Here is a 19,265-nt window from a genome sequence, read left to right as displayed (position 1 = left end):
TTTGTTTTTGCAACGTATCCTACTGAAAATACGTAGAGTATTATGTTCAAAAGTTACTTGGGTGGGGCATCTGGGTGGCTCAGTTCTTTGAGTGTCCGACTCTTGGTTTCAGTTCAGATCATGATCTCAGGGTTGTGGAATTGAGCCCCACATCCAGTTCTGTGCTCGGTGGGGAGTCTGAGATTTCCTCTCTCTGCTCTTCCCCTGCTCAGGTGTGCGTACACAGGTGCTCTTTCTCTCTCAAATATTTTTGAAAAAAAGTTACTTGGGTTATTTTCTTCAGTGTGATTATGTTATAATTTGATGTAAATATAGTTAAATTCACTGTTTATATTCAGTATGAGGACTTTTTTGCCCATCCTTGTTGATTTATTTTTATTTCCGATTATGTAAAATATTAACGTAGTTCAGGAATCAAAGCTGTATAAAAACATAAAGTCAGATGCCTTCATTATGCCTTTCATCCTTTTCTTAGCTACCTGCTAGACATAGCCAATATGTCATACCTATGTTTCTTTTTGCAAAAATAAATACCTCCATAATTTACATTTTTGTTCCCTTCCTATTCAACAAGAGATAGTAGACTCTATATATTCTTCAGCACCTTTTTTTCACTTCATATATCCTGGAGTTTGCTTCATGTCAATTCATAGGACACATCCTAATTTTGTTTACATCTGTGTAATATTCCACTGTGTGGATGAACCATCATTTATGCAACCTGTCTCCAATACTTTCCTATTACAAATAATGTGATATTAAGTAGCCATATATATGTATATATATGTGTGTGCGTGTTTGCATATTGTTTGAGGTGTGTCTTCAGGACAAATTCCTGCCAGTAGGGTTGCTGGGTAAATGTGTGACTTTATTAGATACTTCAAAATTCCCTCCATTTCTTATCCCCACCAGTAATGTATGAGAGTGCTTTTTTCTCCACAGTCTTGCCAGTAGAGTGTGTTCCCAAGCTTTGGAATTTTTGCTAATCTGATAAATGAGAAATGGCATTTCAGTGTATTTAAATTTGTATTTCTCTTACTACAAGTGAAATTTAACATCTTTTCATATGTTTAAGCATCATTTGTACATCTTTTTTCATGAACTGTCCTCCCCTTTTGTCCAGATGTTTAATGGCTGTCGGTCTTTTTATTCTCATTGATTTTTAAGAGGTTATTTATTTATTTATTTATTAAAGATTTTATTTATTTCTTTGACAGAGAGACACAGCGAGAGAGGGAACACAAGCAGGGGGAGTGGGAGAGGGAGAAGCAGGCCTGTGGAGCAGGGAGCCTGATGTGGGGCTCGATCCCAGGACCCCGGGATCATGACCTGAGCTGAGGGCAGACACTTAACGACTGAGCCACCCAGGCACCCCGAGGTTTTTTTTTCATATATTAGGTATACTAACCCTTTATTGGTGATGTGTGTTGCAGATATTCTCTTTCATATGTCATTGGTCTTTTGACTTTGCTTATGGTATGTTGCCAGTAGCATTTTTTAAAAAAGAAAACCAATGTAGGACATATTAATAAATATAAATATTAGGTTCATATAATTGTGAATGAACAGGGTACTTTAGGATACTCAAAAGTTAAAATTGAATTCTTATTTAAATACCTCAAGGGATTCCTGAGAAAGATAAGAATAAATTATTGTACCTCCTGAAATATTTGTTTAAAATGTAGTTAAGTTTGATGGCAATTGATAGTTTATTTTCTAAATAAAAAGGAAAAAAATTTTCATGAAAAATAAGTAGGGGCAGATATAATTATGTAATATATAAGGATATAAATTCCTATATGAAGATACAGGAATTATAGAATTTAGTTTTAAGAAATCTTTTCTTCGGGGCGCCTGGGTGGCCCAGTCGTTAAGTGTCTGCCTTCGACTCAGGTCATGGTCCCGGGGTCCTGGGATCAAGCCCAGCATCGGGCTCCCTGCTCAGCGGGAAGCCTGCTTCTCCCTCTCCCACACCCCCTGCTTGTGTTCCCTCTCTCGCTGTCTCTCTCTCTCTGTCAAATAAATAAATAAAATCTTTAAAAAAAAAAAAGAAGAAATCTTTTTTCTCATCAAGTTGGAAAGAGGATTACAGTTGATTCTCATTATTTGCGGTAGTTATGTTCTATTGAATCAACACAAACACTGAATTAGTGACAAATGAGTCATTGCTTTTAGGGGTACTTTCCTTCAAACCTCTGGTCAGAGCATTTTTATCAATTGATCAAAATCTTGTTTTTATGAGTGTTTCTATTTAAAGACATTAATTAATGTCGATCTGTTAACATTGAATTCGTGGTGAACTGCGCTATGAGTAATTCCTGAGAAAAACTTCTCTTAACACACATTTTCTCCGTAAAGGACATCACAGCCTTCTTGCACTTAGGAACACTAGACAGTATGCATAGGGAATATTGTAAATAGCAAAGTCCCCTACAAAAAGCCCCAAAGTGTAAAAAAGGTACTAAAATAAGACCACAAAAAGGACACTTGTTTATAGTGTAAGAGCTCAAGGAGGCAGTGTCACCTTGTTCTACCTCAGCTGGGAATGTATGTCAGGCAGCTCATTTTTTGTAGCTCTGCATGTCTACAAATGACCTCAAAAAAACAGGGTACTGATTTGGGGGTTCCAAATAAATTTTAGTGAGTAGGTAGGTTCTGTGAGTAATGAGGATTGACTATTTGTTTTGTTTTTTTTTAAAAGATTTTATTTATTTATTTGACAGAGAGAGACATAGCGAGAGAGGGAACACAAGCAGGGGGAGTAGGAGAGGGAGAAGCAGGCTTCCCCGCCGTGCAGGGAGCCCGATGTGGGGCTCGATCCCAGGACCCTGGGATCACGACCTGAGCCGAAGGCAGACGCTTAACGACTGAGCCACCCAGGCGCCCCTTGACTATTTGTTTTCTGATATATTTCTCTACAAAGAAATAAGTTGGTTTTCTTGAGACAATCTGAGAAACTTGAATCTATTTATTGGAATATAATAATTGACTTCATGGAATGAGAATCGGTTTTGCCACCAATTTAAGATGTGTGAAAGTGTTAAAAAAATTTTTTTTCCAGTAGATTAAAGTTTTTGTGAGATTACTGAATATATCTTAGAAATGTTCATTTAGGGTTTTATTCTTGAGTGAATGCATAAAGGAAAAAATACAATTTTCACCAAGTGCCTTTTTAAAGCCCTTTTTAGAAATAGCATCAAGTTCCAAAATCTACTTATTTTGATTTCATTTAATGTATTCTGAATTTTAACAGGAAAATAATGAAACCTGAAGTAACAATTGACTAAAACTGAAGTTTACACTAGATTTAGCTATGTTTTTTTTACAATAAAGTTTTTTTATTTAAATAATCTCTACACCCAAAAAGAAGCTTGAACTCATGACCCTGAGATTAAGAGTTGCATGCTCCCCAACTGAATCAGCCAGGTGCCTCTGATTTTCATTTTTACAATAATAATCTATTTGTTTATTAATAATCACTTTAAAATTATAGTCTTCTTGGTGACTTTATAAGAAATTGAAATGATTGAATATGTACCTTTTTAAGGAAAAAAAATCTATTTTTTTTTTTTAAAGATTTTATTTATTTATTTGACAGAGAGAGCACAAGCAGGGGGAGTGGCAGGCAAAGGGAGAGGGAGAAGCAGGCTCCCTGCTAAGCAGAGAGCCTGATGTGGGGCTCTGTCCCAGGACTCTGGGATCATGACCTGAGCCACAGGCAGACGATTAACTAACTGAGCCATCCAGATGCCCCCAAAAATCCTATTTTTAAACAGATACTCAATTAGGTGGTATGGCCTGGCCACCCTCTCTTCTTTTTCATTCTGTAGCTTTGCCAACTCTCCTGTTGGTGGGAGACTCTATATGTGTTCTGACTTTTTTCTGAACATCTTTACCTCTGGCATAGCTGGTAGCTTTTTCTTGTATTCAGATCTCAACTTAAATGTCACTTCCCATAAAAGATCTTTCCCATCATCCTATCTAACATTACTCTCTGTCCTATCAACCTTTATTACAAAGCTCTTTTGTATCATAATCTGAATTTATCTGGTTTATTTTTTTTTATCTTCTGTGGCCTTCCTTTTTCAAGAAACTGCTGTTTTCCCAGTGTCTGGCACAATGTACTTAGAAGATAATTGAAGTTTTTTTTCTCAAACCATAGTTAAATGGGTTTAAGATAGAAATAGCATTAAGTGCTTTTTTGTTGTCTGTTTGCACATAGCAGCAGTGTAATGGTCTTGGCTTTATTCTAACAGTTAATATCTCATTTTTAGCATTTTTTAGTGTAGGTTATTGGCTGTTGACTTGGTATTTATTTTTTCAATTAGTTTGAAAAAACAAAAGGAAGCATTTCTACTATTGACTTAGAAAGTAACCAAAAAATTCTTTTTTCTTGAATTTTAAAAAAATCAACATTTTCTTATTTCTTACTTTTTTTTTTTTTTAAGATTTTATTTATTTGACACAGAGCACAAGCAGGGGGAGCTGCAGGCAGAGGGAGAAGCAGGCTCCCTGCTGAGCAGGGAGCCTGAAGCAGGACTCTATCCCAGGACCCTGGGATCATGACCTGAATCAAAGGCAGATGCTTAACTGACTGAGCCACCCAGGCGCCCCTTTTTCTTGAATTTTTATCTTGAAAATGTTTGACTACATATACACTACACAGATACACAGAATAGTCAGTGAATCCTGAAATATCCAAAATCCAGATTCAACAATTATCAAGAATACCTCATCTTCAAGTTTAAGTTGTATTCCTCATTTCATTCAGTTTTAGAAATAAGGTTTTTTGTTTTTTTTTAAGATTTTATTATTTTTAAGTAACCTCTGCCCAGTGTGGGGCTCAAGCCTACAACCCTGAGATCAAGAGTCACATGCCCCACTGACTGAGCCAGCCAGGCTCCCCTAGAAATAAGTTTTTAAAGTTTAAAACACTGTATGTATGATGAATAAAATCATTTTATTTTATTTACTATAGTTAGGAAACCATTGACTGCAGGAGTTTCACAAGCTTTACGAAAGTTGCCTCATCTGAACCAGGATTCTCATCAGGTACATTTTTTTCCTATATTCTTTTATTTTGATATAGAATGTTCTGTTCTTTGTAATGAGATTACAGTAATGTAGAGGGTCCCAATATATCTTATCTCATGACCCCCCCCCCCCCCCCCTTTTTTTTTAATTATTTTTTTTATTTCCTCCTTTGGGGGGAAAAAAAGGAGCCTAGCAGTTCCATTTATTAAGTAGTTAGTAGTATTAAACAACTTAATAAGTATTATGTCCTACTAATTAAGTAAGCTTTTTATTTTTATTTTTTTCCAGTTTTATTGATATAGTTGACATATAACATTATATCAGTTTAAGGTTTACAATATAATGATTTGATACATGTATATATTGTGAAATGATTACTATATGCCTTTTATTTTATTTTACTTTACTTTTTACTTTACAAGTAGGCTCCTCACCCAGCGCAGAACCCAGTGCGGGGCTTGAACTCACGACCCTGAGCTCAAGACCTGAGCTGAGATCAAGGGTTGGTGCTTAACTGACTGAGCCACCCAGGGGCACTCCCCCATCCTGCTTTTTTTTTTTTTTAAAGTAGGCTCCCCCCAGTGCGGAGCCCAATGTAAGCATTTTATTTTTAATTAAACGCAATTACTAATGGGATGTATGCGCTTGTTGGGCACTGCGTAACTTTTCAAACCTTAAAATAGATTAGTTTTCTTGTTCTCATTGATTTTTGCATGGTAATTGATTTTTATCATAGCAGTTTCTGAAAACTCAACTTTACAAAGATATAATGCCATTGAAAGAGATGATATAAGATCTGATGTTGAGGGTCTCTTGGGTGGCTCAGTCATTAAGCGTCTGCCTTCGGCTCAGGTCATGATCCCAGGGTGCTGGGATCGAGCCCCACATTGGGCTCCCTGCTCAGCGGGAAGCTTGCTTCTCCCTCTCCCTCTGCCCCTGCTTGTGTTCCCTCTCTCGATGTCTCTCTCTCTCTGTCAAATAAATAAATAAATAAAATATTAAAAAAAAAAGATCTGATGTTGAAATGAACTACCTTGAGTTAGTAGTTCATTCAGTGATCAACAGATGTCAAGTGACACTGTATTTCCCTTAAATTTATTTAAATTTTTAAATTTTTGTAATGTTTTTTAAAGATTTTATTTATTAGAGAGAGAGAGCTAGAGAGAGCATGAGTGGTGTGGAGGGGCAGAGGGAGAGGGAAAAGCAGCCTCCCCGCTAAGCAGGGAGCCTGATGCAGGGCTCAATCTTAGGACCCTGAGATCATGACCCGAGCTGAAGGCAGACGCTTAACCAGCTGAGCCACCCAGGCGCCCCAAGTTTTATAATTTTTGAAAGATTTTATTTATTTATTTGAGAGAAAGAGAGAGAGCATGCACAAGCCAGGGGAGGAGCAGAGAGGGAAGGAGAGGAAGAAAATCTTTTTTTTTTTTTTTTTAAAGATTTTATTTATTTATTTGAGACAGAGAGAATGAGAGAGAGAGCACATGAGAGGGGGGAGGGTCAGAGGGAGAAGCAGGCTCCCCGCCGAGCAGGGAGCCCGATGCGGGACTCGATCCAGGGACTCCAGGATCATGACCTGAGCCGAAGGCAGTCGCTTAACCAACTGAGCCACCCAGGCGCCCGGAAGAAAATCTTTTAAGCGGCTCTGCTGAGCGCAAAGCCCAATGCAGGGCTCGATCTCCCAACCTTGAGATCATGACCTGAGCCAAAACCAAGAGTTGGATGCTCAACCCACTGAGCCACCCAGACACCCCTTCCCTTAAATTTAAAACATTTTGTGCAGCTCCTGTTGAGTTCACTCTGGCATCTCAAAGTACCTTGTTGAACAGTTTAGGAACCATGGTAATATTATAAAAATTATAGTACTAATTAGAATACATTGAAATTCTAGAATTAGTGTTTCTTCTTGGGGATGCTTTTATTTTTATTTTATTTTTTATTTTTTTAAAGATTTTATTTATTTATTTGACAGAGACACAGCGAGAGAAGGAACACAAGCAGGGGGAGTGGGAGAGGGAGAAGCAGGCTTCCTGTGGAGCAGGAAGCCCGATGTGGGGCTCGATCCCAGGACCCTGGGATCATGACCTGAGCCGAAGGCAAACACTTAACGACTGAGCCACCATATTTGGAGGGATACTCATTATATGGCACTACTCTTTCTAGAAGACATGTTTGAAATAAAAGAAAGTGAAATGTTTCATTTGCCCGCATTTTGTATCTTACTCTATTTTCCATGTTACTATTTTTTTCTTCTTTTTTAAATACAAAAAAAAGTGAAGACAAATAAAACTTACCCTATCACTGATAGATATTTATTATTAATGTTTGGGGCCTATTTTTAAAAATATGGTTAGATTGATGTGTACAAATAGTTTTATATCTTTTCCCCTTAATACATTGTTTCTCACATTATTAAGATACTTCTTAAATATATCTTCTACTTATTTGTTTAGCTAATTTTTTAGCTGCTTGGTGAGTAAGCTTATTATTGTCTTTATCTGAAAAATCTTCACAGAAAATTGTGGGTTGGTTTATTAGCTCTCAGCAGCCTGCTCCTGAGCTCTAAGGAAGCTTGCCTTCCTCTGAGCTCCCCAGTCTTTCTTCTTGGGCAAGGGACATTTTGGGATGGTTCCACCTCTTCTTTTTAACTTCTTTCTTAGGCTTCTTCTCATAGACTGGATTCTCTCATATAGCAGCATGAGCTTTCTTACACATCTCCTCCATCATGTCTGGAGTTATGTTCTTTTTGTATTGAGAGAATTGTTTCTTGTAGCATCTTCATCTTCTTCCATTACTAACGCATATAATCTGCAACGTTCTGACCCATGATGTGCTTCTGATGTACTTCTGCACTGAATTCCTTGCTTTCTGAATCATAACTAGGGAATCATTTGGTACTGTGAGGAATAGACAAGCCTCCATTCACAGCTCCCCCAATTTTTATTTCCAGTAGTTCTGGCAAGCCCTGCATCCAAATAGCAGGTGAAGGCACCAGGTTGACCATCAGTGCTTCCACATTGCATTCATCTCCAATCACCTCCACTTGGCCTTCATAGATCTTGTCCATGTCAGATATATTGAGAAGCTTGTGGGTCAGCAGCAGGCTGGTACAATATGCCGCAGCATAATTTGTCAGGTCAACCTTCATACCGTACTCTGGGAGTTAATGAGCTTAAGCTGCACAAACTATCATATCTCCTTCTATGTGGGCATAAGTAATCTGACAAATGATATTTCTGTTGGCCACACAAACTGTCATCCTGTATTAATATTAATGTGTTTGGTATTTATTTTTATCCTGAATTACCAAGTGTTTTTGAGCATAGTAATCAGTTTTGTCCTCTCGTCATCTTTTTTTTTTTTTTTTTCAAATTTTATTTATTTATTTGACAGCGAGAGAGGGAACACAAGCAGGGGGAGTGGGGGAGGGAGAAGCAGGCTTCCCACTGAGCAGGGAGCCCGATGCGGGGCTGGATCCCAGGACCCTGGGATCATGAGCTGAAGGCAGACGCTTAACGACTGAGACACCCAGGTGTCCCCTCTCATCATCTTCTAAATTTCACTTGGTATCTCTTAAAGTAAGACTTATTCTTGACAACTTTAACAAATGCCATCCTGCGGAACAGAGACCACATTGGTGGCTCACCACAGACCAGCAGTTAAATATCTTTTAGAGGTTACTTACCATCCCATCCTGTGGATGTTCTATGCTTTGGATAAGCAATGCCCTATTTTGAACATTTAAATTATTTCTAAATAAATAAATAAATAAATAAAACTTTAGCAAATGTTTTTGCACATAAATCAGTGTTTACATTTTAAGTTATTTCCTTAGATTTGAGTCCCACAAGTGGAACTGATAACTTGAAAGGCTAAGAACAATTTTCTTGATTTACACTGTCAAATCTAAATATCTTAACTGCTTTACAGTATGAATATTTATTTCACTTCACAATCACCAGTACTAAGATATTTTCAATTCTGGGGCACCGGCGTGGCTTGGTTGCTTGGGCGTTTGACTCTTGATTTCGGCTTGGGTTGTGATCTTGGGGTTGTGGGATCAAGTCCGGCATTGGGCTCTGTGCTCAGTGCGAGGTCTGTTTGAGATTCTCTCTCTTTTCCTCTCCTCCTCCCCTCCCTCTCACGCTCTCTCTGCCACTTTAATAAATAAATCTTTTTTTTTTTTTTTAAGATTTTATTCATTTGAGACAGAGAGAGAGACAGAGAGAGAGAGAGCATAAGCAGGGGGAACAGCAGAGGGAGAGGGAGAAGCAGACTCCCTGCTGAGCCAGGAGCCCAACGCGGGGCTCCATCCCAGGACCCTGGGATCATGACCCGAACCAAAGGCAGAAGCTTAACCATTTGACCACCCAGGTGCCCCAATGAATCTTAAAAAAAAAAAAAAAAATTTTCAATTCTTGCTAAGTCAGAATAGTGTTTAATTAACATTTAGTTTTTGCTCTTTTGATTATTAGTGATAGTGTTCTTTTTTTCTTATGTCTAATAGAAATTTATATTTTATTTATAACTTACTAGTATCTTTTAGTTATTCTTATATTAATATTCTGTTCCTAAGATTATAACAGAAAAAGAAGTTGAAGCAAGTGAACCACTTCAGTCTTTGCAGGTGAGTTAATTTTTAAAATATAAAGTAGCCAGAAATTGTAGTTGTATATATAGGTATGGCATATAGTTTTATGTTTATATTTTATATTGTCAGTTTCAATATCATTTGTAATTAGTTACCCCTTTATACTTATTTAGGTGAGCCTACTGTCTTGTATAAATGGCCTGTGTGGTCAATAGGATTTGGTTAAATGACAAATCTTTTATCACAAATAAGTTTGTAAACTTATAATCATCACTTAATCCAAGAATTGACATTGACTATTATAGCTGTACCTGCAACTCTGTTGCCAAAAAAGAACAAAACAAAACAAGTAAAATTCACATAGTGGTGGCTCAATCATTTTTCATCCTTATATAATAAGATCAAATGTATAAAATCATAATTAGCAACTGCATTATTTAGCTTACAAATGATCACATTCTTAATTCTTTTTTTCACTTGAAAAAATATGATTTAAACTCTTTCATGGACAGTTATCACAAAGTATAAACTGGAAATAAACACTATCATTCTCCAGAATGAGTTGCCGTTTATTTTTATTTTTTTAAGATTTTATTTATTTATTTGAGAGAGCGAGAGCATGAGCAGGGGAAGCAGCAGAGGGAGAGGGAGAAGCAGACTCCCCACTGAGCAGGGAGCCCGATGCCGGGCTTGATCCCAGGACCCTGGGATCACGACCTGAGCCGAAGGCAGACACTTAACTAACTGAGCCACCCCGGTGCGCCTATGAGTTGCCATTTAAAATAAATATATGTATTTTAAAAATCTGTTGTAATCTTACAGGAATTAAAAAGGTCTTATCTTTTGTAAAAAAAATTTATTTAAATCTTTTTAGCATTAATATAGGAGAATATTTGCATTTTTGTAATACCTTTCATATTATAACTTTCTGAAGCAACCTCTTCATGTACATTAGTGATAGAAAAACTTCCAGGGGCGCCAGGGTGGCTCAGGCGTTAAGCGTCTGCCTTCGGCTCAGGTCATGATCCCAGGGTCCTGGGATCGAGCCCCACATCAGGCTCCCTGCTCAGCAGGAAGCCTGCTTCTCCCTCTCCCACTCCCCCTGCTTGTGTTCCCTCTCTCACTGTGTCTCTCTGTCAAATAAATAAATAAAATCTTAAAAAAAAAAAGAAAAACTTCCAAAATTTAAAGTTAGGGTGCTCTTTGAGGATATACTTAATGGCACTGTTTTTTTATTTCTGCTAATTTTATTTCTACAATTAGCTACACATAACAAAGCAGAAGAGAAGGTGCTGTGCTAATTGGTTTTTAAACTCACTGTATTAGAAAATTCTAATTCTAAAATTTTTTTTTTTTAAAGATTTTATTTATTTGTTTGACAGAGAGAGAGACACAGTGAGAGAGGGAACACAAACGGGGAGTGGGAGAAGGAGAAACAGGCTTCCCATGGAGCAAGGAGCCCGATGCAGGGCTTGATCCCAGGACCCTGGGATCATGACCTGAGCTGAAGGCAGACGCTTAACAACTGAGCAACCCAGGCGCCCCTAATTCTAAAATTTGAGTTGAATGTTTTCAAGAGTAGTTGGCAGATGTGCTAATGTATTGTGTTATTAGTGGAAGGTTATCATTATTTGAAGAAATATGCTACTTTACCTCTTCTGTCTATTGTGGAAATTTTTTTCTCTATATTTTTTATACATAAAAATTTTTTTCTTGTTTAAATTCCTTTTAAAGTCTATCTAATTCATAGTAGAAATTATGATTATTTTATATAGTTACTTGATTAACTAAACATGACTAGTTGCTGTTGTCTGTAGCTTGTGTTTTTATGGTTGCTAGAAAATGGTTTATTTTATTTTTATTTATTTTATTTTTATTTGTAATGTAGGCTCCATGCTCAACATGGGGCTTGAACTCACGATCCTGAGATTAAGAGTCACATGCTCTACTGGGGCGCCTGGGTGGCAGCCAGTTAAGCGGCAAACTCTGGATTTTGGTTTAGGTCGTGATCAAACCCTGTGTTAGGCTCAGTGCTCAGTGGGGAGTCTGCTTGAGGATTCTTTCTCTCTTTCTCCCTCTGCCCCTCCCCTTGGCATTTGTTCTCTCTCTAAAATAAATAAATCTTAAAAAAAAAAAAGGGTCACATGCTCTACTGACTGAGCCAGCCAGGTACTCTGATTCATTCTTTAAATAAACTGTTAACACTGTTTACAATTTTTCCTCCTTTGGTTTCATACTAATTTTTGAATTAAATAATCTGCATTAATATTAAATATTAGGTTAGATGGAGATTATTAGGAATGCAACAATTTTTTTTAGTGTTAAAATATTTAACTAAAATTTTAGAATTAGCGTCGCATGGGTGGCTTAGTTGGTTAAACATCTGACTCTTAATTTCAGCTCTGGTCATGATCTCAGGGTTGTGAGATTGAGCCCTAAGTCCAGCTCCATGCTTAGTGGGGACTCTGCCCAGGATTCTCTCTCTCTCCTGGGGCACCTGGGTGACTCAGTGGGTTAAGCACCTGCCTTAGGCTCAGGTCTCGATCTCAGGCCCCGGGGGCAGGCTGCCTGCTCAGCGGGGAGTCTGCTTGTCTTTCGCTCTCTGCCCCTCCCCGCACTCATGTGCACGCTTGCACTTTGTCTTTTAAAAAATAAAATCTTGAAAAAAATAAGATGCTCTCTCTCCCTCTGCCCTTTCCTTCTGTGTGTGCATGTGTTCCCTCCCTCTCTCTCTCTCAAAATAAAGAAATAAAAAAAATTTTAGAATTAGAATTTTTTATTGCTGAGTTTTAAAATTAATTAGCATATGGGGTGCCTGGGTGGCTCAGTCGTTAGGCGTCTGCCTTCGGCTCAGGTCATGATCTCAGGGTCCTGGGGTTGAGCCGCACATCGGGCTCCCTGCTCGGCGGGAAGCCTGCTTCTCTCTCTCCCACTCCCCCTGTTTGTGTTCCCTCTCTCGCTGTCTCTCTCTCTCTGTCAAATAAATAAATAAAATCTTTAAAAAATAAAATAAAATAAAAAATAAAATTAATTAGCATAGTACCTTATCTGCTGGAGAACTCCTTTGCTAGATGTAGCTTATTATATGTATGTATATACAGAAGTAAGATTTTCAGATGGCATACTTTAAGTTTTGGGAGTATTTTCCCATCAAACTCATGAGCTGCCTACAGAACTCTTCTAGCTAACACGCTTATTGATATTTTATTCTAGTTCTTTTCCTTGGGAGATGAAGAGACTGCTTTTCTAGATGTTATCACTACACAATTAGAGAGAAAAACCTGTGACCCTACGGTAAAATTTGTGAACAACTTTTTGATTTTCTAATCCACTGTCTTTTCCTGCTGTTTTTTATACCACTCTCAGAGTTTTCATGGTCAGAAGGTCAATGAGCATAATGAATTAACCTGGTTTTAGGAACAAGAAAAACTAATGACTGCTACCCCTTGTTTGATCTTGAGCCCTTTTTCTTTACTAGTGAACTAATAATGCATCATGCATATATATGATGCATACCCTAGAGGTTGGACAGGAAGATAAATAAAGTATAAATAATGAATGTTCTGCCGAGAACAAAATGAAGATCTTTATAGCCTTGAACATATTATAATCTCCTCTTCCAGTCCTACTTCTGTAGAAGTATATATAACCCAAGTTCTAAGTAGTGCCATCTACTCCATATCAAAAATTCAGAGGGAAAATAGCATATAAACAGTTGGGTTTTATAAATAATGATTCTATTCCTAAAACTCAACAGATCTTTAGAAGAGATCTACGTGGAAGCATAGAAAACAGGGCATCTGTTTGCTTGTAGAAAATGTGTATTCCCCATCAAACAAATCAGAAATATAGAGTCTAACTGTTGAGACTTTTTTAATTGAAATGTGTATGTTTTAAAATTTAGATATTTTCAGCAAAAGTATAAGGGACATTTTAGATTTAATTTTCCTTTCAAATGTGTGATATAGAATCTTCATCCTAAAATAAAAGAATATTCAGATTATTTACTATCATAATTTTGTTGTTAATTTATCAGTTAGAAATAAATTCATCCTTTACATTCCTTTGGCTCTATTAGCAATCTTAATTTTCCACTTTCTGGGTAGGCTTTGTCACCCTGTGAGGAATAAAAATCCTAGAACCCTCACGGGGGCAGCAGAGAAAGCCATTTGAAGCCTGAAAGCTGATCAGGTCTGTGAGGAGATCACAGTACCTCTCTGAAGTACATGTCTGTATTGGCATCACATTCTCAGACCTTTGTTCTCAGAGCAATAGGATCAGATCTTCTGGGAGAGAACCCACCATCCCTCTTCTGTGAAGCCTGATAGTTTACAAAATGCCTGAACAAAGGAAAATCCTTCCTGTATTTCTTCCCTTACTTCCTATTATCATATGTTTATTGACTGCCTCCAATATGCCAAGCATGGTGTTAAATGCACGTGATACCCTGATGAAACAAACAGGTCTCTTCCCTCAAGGAGCTTACAGTACAGTTAGGGTATATATGAAAAGAAACTTCATTGTAGTATAATGTGGTAAGTCTATAATGGAAAGTTGTATAATGTACAGGGGAAGCATAGAGAAAGGAACAACTATATCTTTCTGGTTTAATTAGTCCATTATAATTATACTTCTTATGCTTCTAATAAAAAATTCATATTTATTAATGTTGAACTTGAATTCAATTAAATCAATAACCGAATTATGTTTTTTTTGTTTTTTTTTTTAAAGATTTTATTTATTTGACACAGAGAGAGAGAGCGCGAGAGCAGGAACACAAGCAGGGGGAGTGGGAGAGGGAGAAGCAGGCTTCCTGCCGAGCGGGGAGCCCGATGTGGGACTCGATCCCAGGACCCTGGGATCATGACCTGAGCCGAAGGCAGACGCTTAACGACTGAGCCACCCAGGCGCCCCCGAATTATGTTTTATAATTAGCATGTGTTAGGATAATTAGTTTTTCTGGTTTTCAGTATTTGTCACTTATAATTATTTACATTAAGTAGTATTTAATAGAAAGCTAAATTGTTATTTATTTCCTGTGTATATATAATTGTGACTATATATCGATATGTATTTATTGCAATACTCATTTTTAATAATTTACTTGTAGCCTGTTGAGTTTCAAGGACACCAAGTGAAAGGATCAGCTACTAGTGCTGTGATGGTCAGAGGACACAGCTCACAGCTAGAATGCGGTCAGTTTCCAGATAGTATTGAATATGAAAACCGCATGACAGACACTTGTTTATTGACGCCAAAATTGACTAGCGCTTGTATGCAGATTGATTTCTTGCAGGTAAAAATATTTTTTATAGTTGCACCTTGCCAAATCATTTTCTTTATGTCAGTACTAAATTTTATGAAGAGATTATATTTAAATCCTTGAACAAATAGAAGTTATCCCTATCCCCACTTCTCTGACACCAAGCACCTCTCAATTGTTACCAAATAGAGGTCATAAGAGAATGATATGCATATATTCGAAACAATGTCTGTTAAAGAGATTCACATTTTTTTCTTTCTTTTTTTTTCCTAAAGATTTTATTTATTTATTTGAGAGAGAGACAGAGATAGTGAGAGAGAGCATGAGCAGGGAGGAGAGGGAGAAGCAGGCTCCCTGCTGGGCAGGGAGCCCAACGTGGGACTTGATCCCAGGACTCTGGGATCATGACCTGAGCCGAAGGCAGACACTTAACCGACTGAGCCACCGGTTCAGGCACCCCAATTTTTTTCTTTTTTATTAAAGCATAATGCACATACAAAATAAGTGCACAGACCATAAGTACACAGCTCAGTAATTACCACAAAGTGAACACACTCGTGTAACCTCCACTCTTAAGAAATAGAACATTACCAGCATCCCAGAAGTCCCCTGGCCCCCTTTCAGCCACTATCCCTTTCTATTCCCTCCAAAGATAACCACTATCTTGACTTACAATACCATATATTAGTTTTGCTTTTATTAAGATTTTATTTATTTGAGAGAGAGAGTGAGCAAGTGAGAAAGAGAGAGCACGAGCAGGGGGAGAGGGAGAAGAAGACTCCCCACTGAACAGGGAGCCTGATGCGGGGCTCCCTCCCAGGTCCCCGAGATCGTGACCTGAGCTGAAGGCAGACTCTTAACTGAGTGAGCCACTCATGTGCCCTAGTTTTGCTTTTAAAACTTGATGTAAATAGAGTAATACAGAATGTATTTTTTGTGTCTGGTTCTTTTTGTTCAACATTGCAGTTTTGAAATTCATCCATGTAGTTGCCTGTGTCTGTAGTTTATTCATTTTTATTGCTGGTGTACTATTCCACTGTATGAATACGCTCCAATTATCCATTTTTCAGTCATTTGCATTTGGGGCCTATTACCGATAATGCTGATATGAATGTTCATGTGCTGTCATGAACATGTACACACATGACATGTTTCTGTCAGTTATACTACATTGGAGTGGGATTATTGAGTCACCGGGTATGTGTATATTTACTTTTAGTATATAATGCCAAACTGCTTTCCAAAAATGGTTATTATAGTTAACATTTCTATCAGAAGTATGTAAGAGTTCCCATTACTCTATATCTTCATCAGCGCTTGGTGCTGAAAGTTTTTGATTTGAATTTTAGCTATTCTGGTAGATATGTAGTGGTATTTCATTGTGGTTTTAGTTTGCATTTTCCTGCCTAATAATGAGGTTAGGACCTTTTTGTATGCTTATTGGCCTTCTCTGTATTCTCTTTGGGGATGAAGTATTTGTTCAGGTTTCTTCCTCAGTTTTTTAAAAAAATATTTATTTGAGAGAGAACGCATGCACACACGTGCACATATAGGGGAGGGGTAGAGGGAGAAAAGCAGACTCCCTTGTTAGCTTGGAGGAGCCCAACACGGGGCTCGATTTCAGGACCCCAAGATCATGACCTGAGCCAAAATCAAGAGTTGGACACTTAACCAGCTGAACCACCCAGGCGCCCACCCCTTCTTAGTTTTTCATTGATGTGTTTATCTTTCTAATTAATTTTTGGAATTCTTTATATAATGGATATATACTCATTGTCAGTTGTATACTTTGCAGATATCTTCCCTGACTCTCTTTCACTCTTTTTTTTATTTTCAACATTTTTTTTAATTACTATGTTATGTTAATCACCATACATTACATCATTAGTTTTTGATGTAGTGTTCCATAATTCATTATTTGCGTATAACACCCAGTGCTCCATGCAGAACGTGCCCTCTTTAATACCCATTGCCAGGCTAACCCATCCTCCCACCCCCCTCCCCTCTAGAAACCCTCATTTGTTTTTCACAGTCCATCATCTCTCATGGTTCATCTCCCCCTCCCATTTCCCCCCCTTCATTCTTTCCCTCCTGCTATCTTCTTCTTTTTTTTTTTTAACATATAACGTATTATTTCTTTCAGAGGTACAGATCTGTGATTCAACAGTCTTGCACAATTCACAGTGCTCACCATAGCACATACCCTCCCCAGTGTCTATCACCCAGCCGCCCCATCCCTCCCACCCCCCACCACTCCAGCAACCCTCAGTTTGTTTCCTGAGATTAAGAATTCCTCATATCAGTGAGGTCATATGATATATGTCTTTCTCTGATTGACTTATTTTGCTCAGCATAACACTCTCCAGTTCTATCCACGTCGTTGCAAAAGGCAAGATTTCATTCCTTTTGATGGCTGCATAATATTCCATTGTATATATATACCACCTCTTCTTTATCCATTCATGTGTCGATGGACATCTTGGCTCTTTCCACAGTTTGGCTATTGTGGACATTGCCACTATAAACATTGGGGTGCACGTACCCCTTCGGATCCCTACATTTGTCTGTCTTTCACTCTTAATGATGCTTTTTAATGAATAGAAGTTTATAATTTTTAACATAATAACAGTTTATCTCTTGTTTCCTTTATGATCAGTACTTTTTTTGTCTTAAGAAATCTTTCTCTACCTGGAGATCATGAAGATATTCTCTCATATTATCTTGTAGAAGCTTTATTATTTTGCCTTTCACACCTTGATGTACAATTAACCAGTAATTGATTTTTTTATGTTGAGGTACAGATAAAGTTTCATATTTTTCCCATTTGGACATCCATTTGACCAAGCACTGTTTATTGAAAAGGCTGTCTTCTCTCCATTCCTTTGCCTTGCCCCCTTTGCCATAAATCAGGTATTCATGTATTTTGAGTCTAGTTTTGGTTTCTATTCTGATTCACTGGTCTGTAGTTTTAAAAGTCTTCATGTCTTATAAAGAATGTGTTTTCATGTATCTCTAAATCTTTTCACCTTGTTCTTTTTAGCTTTTTGTGTTTCCATATACATTTAGAATAAGCTTAACAATTTCCACCATGTATATAACCATGCTAGGAATTTGACTGGAATTTCATTGTGTATATATCTTTTTTTTTTTTTTTTAAGATCTTATTTTTAAGTAATCTCTACATCCAGCGTGGGGCTTGAAGTCACAACTGTGAATCAAGAGTCACATGCTCTACTGACTGAGCCAGCCAGGCGCCCCTCATTGTATATATAAATCTTGGAGAAAATTAACATTTTTAGAATATTTTATTGATACGTTTCAATATTGTAATAAAATATCTTTCTATTTTGATCTTTTGATCTTAAAATTTTCTCAGTAATGTTTTACAGTTTTGGCATTACAGGGTCTTTGTTATTCATATATTTGATTTGTAGGAATTCTTTTTATATTGAGAAAATTAACCATTTGTCATTTTTCCTAATGTATTAATGTTTTGACTCAGATTTTTTGCAGAAATACAGTTTTAATGTTTATGTAATCAGATCTATCAGGGCTTTCTTTCATGGTTTCTGGAGCCAGAATCCTTAAGTTTTCATTTAGTGCTTCTTATTAATAAATTTTGTTGCTTTTATTAACTATTATCGTGGTTTTACACTATCTTTAGTAAGATCTAATGATTATAGTGGCTACATTAATTAAAATAAGTTATTTCTGAGTTCCTTCTTTATATTCTCTTAGATTCCTATTATAGCTATGTCATAATTTTTAGATAAAGAGGTATTCAACATTTTTATTATTATAAATGTTTTAATTTTTTTTAAAAGATTTTATTTATTTATTTGACAGAGACACAGTGAGAGAGGGAACACAAGCAGGGGGAGGGGGAAAGGGAGAAGCAGGCTTCCCGCCAAGTGGGGAGCCTGACGCGGGGCTCAATCCCAGGACTCTGGGATCATGACCTGAGCCGAAGGCAGACACTTAACGACTGAGCCACCCAGGCGCCCCTTAATATTTTTTTAATAAAGATTTTTATTTATTTGACAGAGAGAAAGACAGCAAGAGCAGTAACACAAGCAGGGGGAGTGGGAGAGGGAGAAGCAGGCTTCCCAGTGAGCAGGGAGCTTGATGCGGGGCTTGATCCCAGGACCCTGGGATCATGACCTGAGCCAAAGGCAGATGCTCAACGACTGAGCCACCCAGGTGCCCCAGTGTTTTAATATTTTTCACAGCTGAGCCAATTAATATACTATGGTTACATTTTATTTCTTTTATAATTTTGGGGTTTTTTTCTTGTTTCTAATTGCCTCGTTTTTTAAACTTTGCTTAGTGTTCTTTGAATATCAGGCTAAAGATTTTTCACATGCTCCAAAAGTTTAT

General features: G+C 37.4%; 1 protein-coding gene and 1 pseudogene across 1 annotated transcript in view; one reads left to right on the top strand and one right to left on the bottom strand.

The window, feature by feature from the left end:
• ZGRF1 (zinc finger GRF-type containing 1) overlaps window positions 1-19,265 on the top strand; it is a 96,975-nt gene that overhangs the window by 20,286 nt on the left and 57,424 nt on the right. Inside the window, exons 7-10 of the mRNA XM_032401119.1 lie at window positions 4,979-5,052; window positions 9,611-9,661; window positions 12,839-12,919; window positions 14,736-14,921. Of these exons, the coding sequence (XP_032257010.1) occupies window positions 4,979-5,052; window positions 9,611-9,661; window positions 12,839-12,919; window positions 14,736-14,921 (392 nt within the window). The remainder of the gene's footprint in view (window positions 1-4,978; window positions 5,053-9,610; window positions 9,662-12,838; window positions 12,920-14,735; window positions 14,922-19,265) is intronic.
• On the bottom strand, window positions 7,495-8,648 carry LOC116628738 (annotated as a pseudogene).

The sequence above is a fragment of the Phoca vitulina genome, unplaced genomic scaffold (assembly GCF_004348235.1).
Source record: "Phoca vitulina isolate PV1807 unplaced genomic scaffold, GSC_HSeal_1.0 scaffold3, whole genome shotgun sequence".
Taxonomy (NCBI): Eukaryota; Metazoa; Chordata; class Mammalia; order Carnivora; family Phocidae; genus Phoca; species Phoca vitulina.
Note: the sequence above shows the minus strand (reverse complement) of the source record. Positions and strands in the feature narration are given on the sequence as shown.